At 35.0% G+C, this 11795-nt stretch overlaps 1 protein-coding gene across 3 annotated transcripts; it reads right to left on the reverse strand.

The window, feature by feature from the left end:
• Positions 1 to 37: 37 nt before the first annotated feature.
• gstz1 (glutathione S-transferase zeta 1) lies at positions 38 to 11098 on the reverse strand. Of its 3 annotated transcripts, none has more exons than XM_056477518.1 (9): positions 10994 to 11095; positions 10593 to 10644; positions 10428 to 10495; positions 10254 to 10334; positions 10050 to 10175; positions 2771 to 2846; positions 2604 to 2656; positions 303 to 352; positions 38 to 213 (listed from the first exon to the last, which is right to left on the reverse strand). In XM_056477518.1, exons 1-9 carry the CDS (start codon positions 11021 to 11023, stop codon positions 87 to 89), a joined length of 663 nt encoding a protein of 220 aa, XP_056333493.1. In that variant the 5' UTR covers positions 11024 to 11095; the 3' UTR covers positions 38 to 86. The 3 variants fall into 3 exon arrangements, with proteins under 3 accessions (XP_056333493.1, XP_056333494.1, XP_056333495.1); XM_056477519.1 differs by lacking the exon at positions 10994 to 11095 and adding an exon at positions 10735 to 10832; XM_056477520.1 differs by lacking the exons at positions 38 to 213; positions 303 to 352 and adding an exon at positions 721 to 1297 and having other exon boundaries at positions 10994 to 11098.
• Positions 11099 to 11795: the final 697 nt, after the last annotated feature.

Here is an 11795-nt window from a genome sequence, read left to right on the forward strand (position 1 = left end):
ATTTGTCTTAACTTTTCAATGAAGAGTCGGGAACAAATGCTTTTCAAAGTGCTTTATTATTGATTTGATTACAGATCACTAGAGAATTACAACCGCAGATCATCAGGAGTATCAGGCTGACGTGAAGGATGACTGGCCTTGAATGCTTCGATCTCTACTAAGGTCTGGTTTAACCTTCTGATCGTGGGATACTGGGTCATATCCACCTTGAACCTTTGGTAAAGAATAGCAGAATTGACATTTCCTTGCGTAAAAACAATTGAATAACGTTATAAAATGCAACATTAGCTTTAACAACATACCTATCAGCATTGTAGACTTGAGGCACGAGGCAAATATCTGCCATAGAGATCTGGAGAATGAACCGTATCATTTCAAAGCTCATTAGAAATACATTTACTTCCTCATACGCTTCTGTTTAAATGTTTGGGTTCAGTGAGATTCTTTGGTAAAACATTATATAGCGAGCATGAGCAGTTTTGTCAGCATTGAGCCACATACTAGTGAATAGACATAAGTAATGGAAAATTTAACCCTCTACTGCACACATTTTAATGGTACATTTTTTTGGTTCTTTTGGGAACATTTTATTGTTAAAAGTTGTTTTTAGTTTGACTTGATTTCAACTAAATTTTATATATTTTTTGTTTCTGTTGAATTTTGCTCTCTTACATTTGTTTTTCAATATTTTTCTCTAACATATCAATTTAAGTGTACTAATTTTGGACCATTATCATAAATTATTTTGTTAGATTAGGCCTAGATCTAATATTAATATAAATGAGAGATTTGTGAGGGGTGCACTCCTCATATATGCTGAGCACTGTATATAATGGTATGTTACTGGTCTATATATTTGACCCCTATTTTGTGTGCTGCCTGCTATGTAAACTGATCGCTTATAAATGATAGTCAGTGCTACTTTTTGAACCTCTGAAGCACCTCTGTGAACTTTTTCACACTTCTGCTCAAACCTTGTTCTCCTCACTGTCACTGCAGTCTATCTCATTGTCCTCAGATGGGACTTGTCTTACTCTGGGATCCTGCTCTTTACTTCAGCTGCTTCAGAACGCAGCAACACGAGTGGTCTTTGATGAACCCAAAAGAGCACGTCACTCCGCTACTCACCCGTTTGCACTGGCTGCCAGTTGCTGCTCGCATCAAATTCAAAGCTCTGATGTTTGCTTACAAAGTGACCTCTGGCTTTGCTCCTTCTTATCTGCTCTCACTTCTGCAGATTTATGTGCCCTTCAGAAACTTGCGTTCTGTGAATGAACGTCGCCTCGTGGTTCCATCCCTAAGAGGAAAGAAATCAATTTCTCGAACTCTTGCATTCAATCTGCCCAGTTGGTGGAATGAACTCCCTAACTACATCAGAACGGCAGAGTCACTTGTTGTCTTCAAGAAACGACTAAAAACTCAACTGTTTAGTCTCCACTTTCCTTCCTAATCTGTAACTGCCTCTCTGGCTATACCACTAACTGTACTCTCTCTCTCAAAAAAAAAACCCATTACTAATGATTTGCTTCTTAGACTTTACACACCTGAAACTTGTCTATAGTGCTTACTCACTGCTGCTCTTATAGTTGTGTAAATTGCTTCCTTGTCCTCATTTGTAAGTCGCTTTGGATAAAAGCGTCTGCTAAATGACAATGTAAATGTAAAATGTACTTCCATAAAACAAGCTTGCATCCATTTTTCTGTCAAAATATGCTAAAAAAGTAAAATTTAATGAAAAATAATCAAATATATAATGACAATATGTGAAAATGCCCACATGTAATGTCATTAAAGGCATCTTAAAAAGTACCACTTATCGCACAACATTGCCCTGAGGCAATGAAAAAACTAAATTAGTTTTTGAACGTGTAAAATAAAGAAAAACTTCATAAAACCTGACAAAAGGCTTCTCTACAACTTCACAAATACACACTTTTTTTGTATAGTTTGTTACTTTAAATGAGAGGTTAATCAAGCAAATAATCTTAACTTCTTCTCATACCATGAGCTCCATGAGTCAGAAAATGATGTTCCACCTTCAAACGGTGCTAGATAGTGACTCCCACACCTTATTGGACGTTTTATTGATACTTTTCCTAACATTTTAAATTGGTTGCAATTATTTTGAGAAATCTGTGCTTAGCACGAGCCTTAAGAAAACTTTCTCTTGCCTGAGGGCAACGCTGTGCTGTAGAGGGTTAACATGTAACTGCATGAAATGCAAGTTAATTTTGTCATTTATTTCCTATATTGTGATGTACATTCAATTGAAACAGCCCTGAAATGAGAAAAAAAGTTGGGCGGTGCATGATTTTTGTCTTTTAGGGAACCAACTGGGTCATTGGAAGAGGAAGATTGACAATTGGATGAAAGGAAGGCAGGGGGCAGGTTATGGTATTTAATGTATACAAAATGCACAGATGCATCGTTTATGACAAACACTACTATAGTATATACATATAAAAACTAGAAGAGTACATTTTGATTTCATGCTGACTTAAAGCAATAAAGCATTTTTTTAAATCTTACTGAGCCCAAATGTTTGTACAATATCAAATACTGCATTAGCTGCTTATTTTTCTAAAGTATACCACAATCATTACCTCATCACCCACACAGTATTTTCCTGCCGTCTCTTTCAGGATAGGCTCCAGGGCTTTAAAAACACACAATAAAACCCAATACCACAATAAAAGTATCTGTACAGCAAAAATAAATCACCATTATATGGCTTCATTATTGCTTTGATAAGCTTTGTGAAGAAACTTACCCTGAAATCCTCGGTTGATGAAATGTTGAGCCCACTGAACCTTATCTTCTCCGATTTTCTGAAGCACATACAGATTCTGAAACACATCGGTGGAAATATTAACTTTAAAATGTAAACATAAGAGTAATTCTTTTAATGTTAGTAATGTTTCAAGTCGAACACTTAATAGAAGTTTAATAACTAATGTTTTTACACAAGTCATGTTAAAAGGTATAAAACATCAGGCTTTTTTTGAGGAATGTTTATTTGTGCATCTCTCAATCGTCATATTGCACTGCATTACATGTTTTACAAAATTAAAAGTATACAACTTTGATTAAAAACAAGCAATATAATCTAATCTTACTAAGGTTTTATGTATGTAAGATACTGTTATAAAGATCGATCTCAGTGTTTCTCAAAATGATCTTATTGTAATTTTTTTTTCTTACTGTTTGTTCTTATAAATATCATCAAATGTACCAAACTGCATATTTTAGCTTGGTTTGAGCTTCTAAATGAAAACAAACCATGCTTTTCTTCCTTGAGGATGAGTCCCATATTGTATTCTCACTACATGCAGGGATGGGCAAAAATACATTGAAATGTACTTTAAAATAAAATACCTCAATTTAATGTGTATCAAAATAAACTACAAAATACTTTTATAAGGGAGCATGACATTTCTTAGCAAACCTTCTACAGACAGGCCTATTCAATCAATTCTCTTATCATTAAACTGACTTAGTGAAGTAAACAATGATTGATAACAACAGCATTTCTCAGAGCAAGTTTAAGTAAGCTTCTCTGCCAACTCATTCACCTCTGCTGTACATTAATAGGTATTCGTCGAATCTGCATTTCGTTGCCTTGTACTTGTACATGTGTAATGACAAAGTTGAATCTAATCTAATTCATAAACTTGTTTCTCTTTCACTTTAGTGTAAAATTTGTACAAATTTCATACATAAAGTCTTGTCTTGAAGATGATCTCTGGGTGAACAGTAAAAAAAAAAAATCACTGTAAAAACCATCTAATGCAGATAATGAGTTGGAACAGTACTATATCTCTTCATTGTGTTTTCATCCATTGCGTGGCCCAGTAAATCTCCTAACAGTCTTCTATTTTAAAAGGGTGATATATGAAGATGTTATTTTAATTTTTAGTCTTTTTTTTTTTCCTTTGGCTTAGTCCTTTATTTATAAGGGGTCACCACAGCAGAATTAACTATTCCAGCATATGTTCTTACACAGTGGATGCCCTTCCAGCCGCAACACAGTACAGGGAAACACCCATATACACTTATTCACACACACACACTCATACACTATATGGCCAACTTAGTTTATTCAATTCACCTATAGCGCATGTGTTTGGACTTTGGACTGTGGGGGAAACTGGAGCACCTGGAGCAAACCCACGCCAACACGAGGAGAACATGCAAACTCCAGATGGAAATGCCAACTGGCCCAGCTGGGACTTGATCCAGCGACCTCCTTGCTGTGAGGTGACAGTGCTAACCACTGAGACACCATACCACCCTCATTTTATTTTTTTTTTTTGTTCACAATCTTTTTTTAATAAATCTACTCTTTTGAAATCGAATTCTTTCGTACTTAATGTAAAACATGATTTCTGTAAATGACTAACTTCTCCAGTTTTAGTAATGATATCTCTAAAAAAAATCTTCTTTTGCAAATAAACTCTTCATATACATCCTGCTGCTGTGTAACAGGAGTCTGGGGTTTTCGACCAGACTGTATAGATTGGAGTATTATTAAATATTTGTGCCTCATTTACTTCATTGTGCCACTTTAACATCTTTCCTCTTCATTTACTATAAAGAGCACCTGGGCCCGGGTTTTCAAAAGTAATCCACTATAGGATTTTGGATAACGGATTGGATCAAATCTTGAAAATGGGTTTTTCAAAAGAAAAAACAGATTACATAATTGAATTCGATCACGTAATCCCATTTTGGTTTTGATCCGGATCAAACATTTAGTTTATGTTTTTCAGACCTTTTTTGTAAGATTTGGATCACTTTGATCCAAAAAATCTGGATTAAACTGATCCCATCAGAAAGGTGGATTCAGCGTGGATTTCATGCCCAAAATGTAATGAAAACTTTAAAAATGTTTCAAATAATACTATATTTGGATCATGCAGCATCTTACAAGAGATCTTATTCATTCATAAGGTTTAATTGTATTTGTTTATCACTCAGGCTACAGTGATTAGGTAGGCTTTAACGTATTCAACCTTTCAGTACAGGCCTACAGCAAAGTAGAAAGTGTTTGGCCTCATAAAATAATCCCCCAAACAGCTGTCAAAATTGACCAAATGTCACATATATATATATATATATATATATATATATATATATATATATATATATATATATATATATATATATATATATATATATATATATATATATTCATCACAATGGAAAATATTTTTGTTTTTAGAATATTTATTAGTGATGCATGCAATGATTACAGAATAACCAAAAAAAAAATGCAAAGAATGGAAATCCCTGATTTTTGAAATCACCTTCAACAATTGCAAAAAGAGACTGAAAGGGCAGAAGCACAGCCTCGTCTGGCAGAGGAACAACTGACTCTGATCAAACTGCAGCAAACCAAGGCTAGACTTGAGATCTGCCTCCTAAAGGTTACACTCAGACAAGCTGGTCTCTCCAGATCAGATGAGGAAGTCTGAAACTATTGTGGAGTTTTTGACATTGTCTTTTTTTTATTTAATACATCTATATTTGAAACTTGTTATAAATATCCTCAATGTACAGTGTTTGTGTTGTGGGTCTCAGATGAGCGGACTGCTGGAAGAGGATGGGGTGGGGTTTTTCTTGTTTTTAGTTTTTTTTAAATGTGTGCATTTTCATTTCAAATAAAATTAACGTTATATTGATCCCGCACTGGCTATTCTACTTGATGCTCTTTACATATCTATAGTTCTACATAGTGATTTCCTATCCTGTTTGAGCACTAGTTATCCAGATTTAGTGATCCTGAAAAGTTCCTATCCTGATCATATTGATCCAATCCGATGTTGCTTTGAAAAACTGTCTCAAAAAGTAAGCTGGATTATGTGATCACGGATCGATTTTATCCCGATTAAACCTTTTGAAAAACCGGGCCCTGCAGATCAGCTACTGGCATTTGAAACAGCCAATGAAGTATTGTAGAAATCGCTTCTGTAGGACTTATTTGTATGTTGCTTGTCTTACTTTAATAGCATCTACATCAGCTATCCATCCAAAACTACTATTGTGAAAACATTTGAGAAATTTGAGAAAGCATCAATGTGAGGCTGCATTTTTATGATGTCAACATGTAGACTTCATACACAGTATTTTACAGTGTTTTATAAATACAAGACACTAAAGTATTTTGATACAAAACATTAAGCCATTTTCATAAACCCAATCAAATACAAATTACAAAATACTATTTTGTATTTAAAATACGTATTTGAAACGCATGTATCATAAATACTGCCCATCCCTTACAACATGTATATCAGGGGCGTAGATTTAGGGTGGATGGAGGTGACTCGTCCCCACCAATATCCACCGACAATAGAAATGTCCTCACCAATAATTTAGTCCACTTTTTTAAAAAAAAAGCGCTGTCAACATTAACCTAGATATGCAGGTTTAATGACGTTCTCTCCCCGAGTCCTCACGCCCCCAAAACGCATATGGGCATTTTGATTGGCTGAGCCTTTCCCTGCTATCATGTGAGAGGCTGTGGCTGCCTTCAGATACAAGCAGCGCCAAAAGCAGTGGATTGTTTTTTTTCCCCGTGTGGGAATAAGGTGTGTTGGGTGACACACAAGAGAGGATGGCGGCACCAAAAAAAGTTTTTTCAACGAAAGTGTAAGTCACATAGGCTAAACGCAAGTTCGCTACTGAATGAGTCCATCATGATAATAGCGTTACTGCTCGTGCTTTCCTCGGCTTTAATGCACAGTCTGTCGTTACAGCAGACTGATATAGTCTGAATAATATGCCCTGAAAACTAACTGCAGAATAAACAGCTAAAGTACAGTATGATCCCCGTCAGTTCTCCTAAACTCTCAGAGTAGCATGTGTAATTTCAGTTGAAACAATTTGTCAGAAAAAATACAGCCAAAATTCTAGGCATAATACTGATATATGAGACATGTTTCATTTGCATTATGGCTAAATTAAGTGGAATTCTTTAATGAACTCTCTCTTTATCAGTTAATAAACATTTTTTTTACATTACACTATCAGGCCTGTAGCCAGCTTATTGAAAGGGGTGCTTATTTGTTTTTAGAAAAACCAAACCTTTTTGCAGTTATTTGCTTCATTTACTATTTAATTATGAGGTATAAATATTGCATTCTACTGACATTTTAAGAACTAATTTTTGCTGGATTAGCTTGTCGGATGGTTATCATAACCACACTTTTTGATGTACCAAAAATATTTTCAACCATTCTGTCAAATTGCTTACCATACTATTTTACTATTTTAAGTGTTTATTGACAAATGTGCATTTAAACTGTAAGTTTTATATTACAGTTATATAAAAAAATTTAAAATTTTAATAAAAAATATGAAAAGATACTTATTTTTAAAATAGAAATTTATTATCATCTACCATTACATTTATTTTTAGAAATCTGTTAAAAGTTGTTTCAAATTAAAAACTGAAGCCTACAGGCAAATAACAAACTGGCCAGTACATTCAACTTTCCTCTGTCAGAATTTGGCCATTTGAATAAGAAAAATTTTAAAATAATAATAATTCAACTTTTGGTCTTTCCAACCACCGGAACCCCCCTTAGCTACAAGCCTAAAACTTATTAAACTGTATAAAGAGAGGATTAATTATTAATATAATTTAATAGCAGTTAAATAAATAATTGCATATATATATATATATATATATATATATATAGAAATGATGTTCATTCTTGGTTGATGAGTGGGGGGGGGGGGGGGGTGTTGTTTGATTCACCCGTCCCAACCAATGTCAAGTGCAAACCTACGCCCCTATATAATACTTATATGAGCCATAAATGTCTGGGGCATCAAATAGGAGTATGACCAATCTAAACATTTCTAAAATTGTGAAAATTGACCGTTCCACTTCAATATGTCAGGTAACATATGGTTAATATAATGTTTAGCTGATATTCCTTGTGTAACATTGATATCTTGTAGGGGAAAACTAATAATTGTATTGTAGGTAGGTGTGTTTGGTGTGTGGCCCATAAATTCTCCATAAATTGTTTTATATGTTCATTTATAACCACAAGAATGAACCCTAAAATGAAAATAGTGTTTTTGACCATATTTGGTATGTTCATGAATATTAATGAGCTCTGCACTAGTGACCAGTAGCTTGTGTCAGAGCTTGACACTCTCTCTCTCACACACACACACACACACACATACACACACTCACAGTGTGATGTACTCTGAAATACACGTGGAAAATAATCATCCTTCATTAGTCAAAAATATTTTTGATGTATTTGAAGTTGTATCTTGAAGCTTTAACATGTATGAAACAAAGACGGGAATTACTATCAAGCTCTGCATAAACAGACAAGTTTTTTGGTCTCCTTTCATCTAAGACAAATCACAGTAGTGCTAAGTGATATGACATGATGCATAAACATGCATTAAAGGCATATATTTAACAGTTTACACGGGTTTCATTGCCTCATAACAAACATATGTGGCGAATTTCACAATAAACACGTTAAACCAGGTCTATTCAATTAGTTTGTCATGGGGGCCAGTTCATGAAAAGCATCCCAAACGAAGGGCCGCAGAGATATGACTTGCAATACGAGTGAGGACACAACTGCATATAAGAGCCCATATGTTGTATTTTTGCTCCTTAGGACACCCACGTTAGATTTTTCTACATTAAAATGTAAATATATTGTATTTTGAAATAAAACTCTGTAAACTCTCTGTGGTCATGCATGGTTACTTGCTTTACAAACAATGTTGGCAACTATTTTCAATGAAAAGGCGCAAAGCTCTGCCCGAAAAGTCACTAAATGTCGCTAGATTACATCATACGTCAATTTGCATATTACTGACGTCATCACGTTATACCGTTTCTGTTTGTTTAACAGCCTATGATTAATAAGGGGGTACTTATATTTGCACTACGCTTTAAACTGTATATGGATGTCAATTTTACTAAATTTTTTGCTGTTTAAATACAGTATATCAGTATAGATGTGTAGTGAATTTGCAGTAATCTCTCAGATGTAATAAACTCCGGCAAGTTCTGAAACTGTCACTAAAATATCTGTGATTGTGAACAAGAAAAGAATAAACGGTCAAAATAAACTTAAAATAAAGGCACACTGTTCACAAATCTGCTCCACTTTAGTCTCCCTGCCTCTCCCGTTTTCAAAATAAGAGTCCCATATATATTGCATGTTTAATACAAGCTTATATAAATAATTAAGCTTATATATAACCTAAAAATAAATCATAAAATAATTCAAATAGTTGTAATCACACTATAAAACATTGTGGAAAATGAAACGCAGCCTGTGGTGTGCATATTAATATTAATGACCCCTTGTCAATAGTCCTGGTCTATGTTTTTAGTTCTGATTGGTCTGTTTTTCACTGGGGTTTTACACTTTTAGGATTTACATGGAAATGTCTCAAGACACCATTGTTTATGAGTCATTATCATGTACTGAACTCTAATTATTCAGCTATGTCTAGGTATAACCAGATATTCATTCCTTGGCGTCTTTGAATTGGACATGATTTTTATCTCACAGATGGTAAAAAGAGTGGATGTTTTATTAAGATGACAATGAAAATATTTTAGCAATGTAAGGGTTTGACATGGACCCATGAAAACCAATACAAAAAAAACTTTACAGTTGCAAATATTACTTCACGCAGCTTTAAACACCATTGCTGCTTCTCAAATCACACACACACACACACACACACACACTGTAAGTAGGGACATTTTTTCTTTTTTTAAACAACTTAATGCTGGACATTTCTGCATTCATGCTGATTGTTGTTATCATGTGAGCAGCTTTTGTGTGGTTGCTTCACAAATCATGTCCCATGGCCTCATGGGACAGAAAAGTGTGCACTGTTTGCACAGAATTTCAGGGGAGCCAATAGTAAGTACTTTCCATGTACATTTTGCCTTTGATATTTGAGTATTCAGTCATTTTGTTTTGTCTGATTTGTCTACTCTACAGTGGACTGCTATGTGATTTTAGATTGAGTCTGGTCTCACTCACTTGGAGAGGCTGGATCCCAGAGGCGATGATGTCACATATGATGCGGACATGAGCTCTCTGCATGGGGTCTGCAGGCAGGAGGCGGGGCTCTGGACGGGTTTCCTCAATGTACTGGATGATGGCCAGCTGTGTTCAATAGCAAAGCTAAAAGTAAACACAAAACAATTTCTGACAGCCACAAAGCAGGAGAATCCGTCAACTTACAGACTGAGACAAGGTGATGCCGTCGAGGGACACTGCTGGCACTTGCTGCATTGGGTTTATTGCCTTAAACTGCTCCGTGAGCTTGTGGAAAAGGTATAGTTTTGAGTTATTATTAATTACCAAAGATTATTACTTACGGTTTTCTATATTATTATTTCTGTTTCTGCAATATACCTGTTGCCCTCCATCCTTGATGAGATTTATCGACTTTTGCTCATATTCAATGCCTTTCAATGCAAATGCTGTAGAAGTATTAAAACATTTTTAAATTACATAAGAAAAAAAAAAATACATATTCACATATATGCTGAGAGACAATATTTCATTTAAACAACTCACCAATCCGGACTCTCCAAGAGCAAGAACTTCTGTAATATCCATAAAGTACAGGCTGGAACATGTACATAAAAATACACAACATTAAAATAATGCATTATAAATAATAGCTTCATTTAAAACAATAGCAACAACATAGTTAAACCTTAGCTTGTGCCGCCATGCTATTCAAATTTCAGTTCTGTAACTACTGAACGTACACAAGGGGGGAAAACAGTTCAAGTTGTTCAACCAATGAGATGCAACACCAAAAATCCTCCTCCTGGCTGCATCTCTCGTGACTAAGCAACTTTTAGTGGACTTCGGGACATCAGGAAATGATTTCGTCTGATTTATGCAGCCTACAATATCTCTCGTTTGTATTATTTGAATGATCGAAATGCATTTATGATTTACATGTTTACCTTGATTAAACGTGCAGCTGTTGCACTCATATTAAGACTGCTGATACCTGAGAAGAGTCGACTTTGTTTGAGATTAATTTATTGACTTGCATATATTGTGGCGATGCTCCGAACATTGTGGATCCTTCATTTGAACTGATTCTTGTTGATGATTCGGTTAAACCGATTCGCGAACTGATTCAAGGCATTTAAAAGTAAGAACAGAAGCGTTAGCAAACCTGTTAATTATTAAAAATCTAAATCTAAATACACCGGAAAGAAGATTTTTATTTGTTATTAGACACATTTTATTAATATGAACGTTTTAACAGCAAACTACAAGTGATCTAAACTAAACAAAGTATGATCTAGAAAATAATATCTAGAAATCTAGACATGCTTTGCTCATCTAAAAGAATGAAAAATAAAACAGAGTTAACAGTGCTGTGACTTATAATTGATATATTAATAAGAGGGTGACACGGTGGCTCAATGGTTAGCCTCACAGCAAGAAGGTCGCTGATTCGAGTCTCGGCTGGGTCAGTTAGCGTTTCTGCGTGGAGTTTGCATGTTATCCCCATGTTTGTGTGGGTTTCCTCCGGGTGCTCTGGTTTCCCCCACAGTCCAAAGACATGCGCTATAGTTGCACTATAGGTTGCAGTTTGAGGGGTATCCGCTGTGTAAAGCATATGCTGGATTAAGTTGGTGGTTCATTCCGCTGTGGCGACCCCTGATGAATAAAGGGACTAAGCTGAAGGAAATTAAATCAAATATTATTATTATAATACACTTTTTATTTGGTTATTATTTATCATTTTGTATA

The sequence above is a fragment of the Danio aesculapii genome, chromosome 17 (assembly GCF_903798145.1).
Source record: "Danio aesculapii chromosome 17, fDanAes4.1, whole genome shotgun sequence".
Lineage (NCBI taxonomy): Eukaryota > Metazoa > Chordata > Actinopteri > Cypriniformes > Danionidae > Danio > Danio aesculapii.

Bases quoted from the DNA above. Each gene is read 5' to 3' on its own strand.
- gstz1 (XM_056477518.1), bottom strand. From the start codon at position 11,023: ATGAGTGCAACAGCTGCACGTTTAATCAAG. The intron at 10,496-10,592 runs GTGAGTTGTTTA...ATACTTCTACAG, and splicing joins CTCTTGGAGAGTCCGGATTG to CATTTGCATTGAAAGGCATT. The intron at 2,847-10,049 runs GTGAGTGAGACC...GATGTGTTTCAG, and splicing joins CTGGGATCCAGCCTCTCCAA to AATCTGTATGTGCTTCAGAA.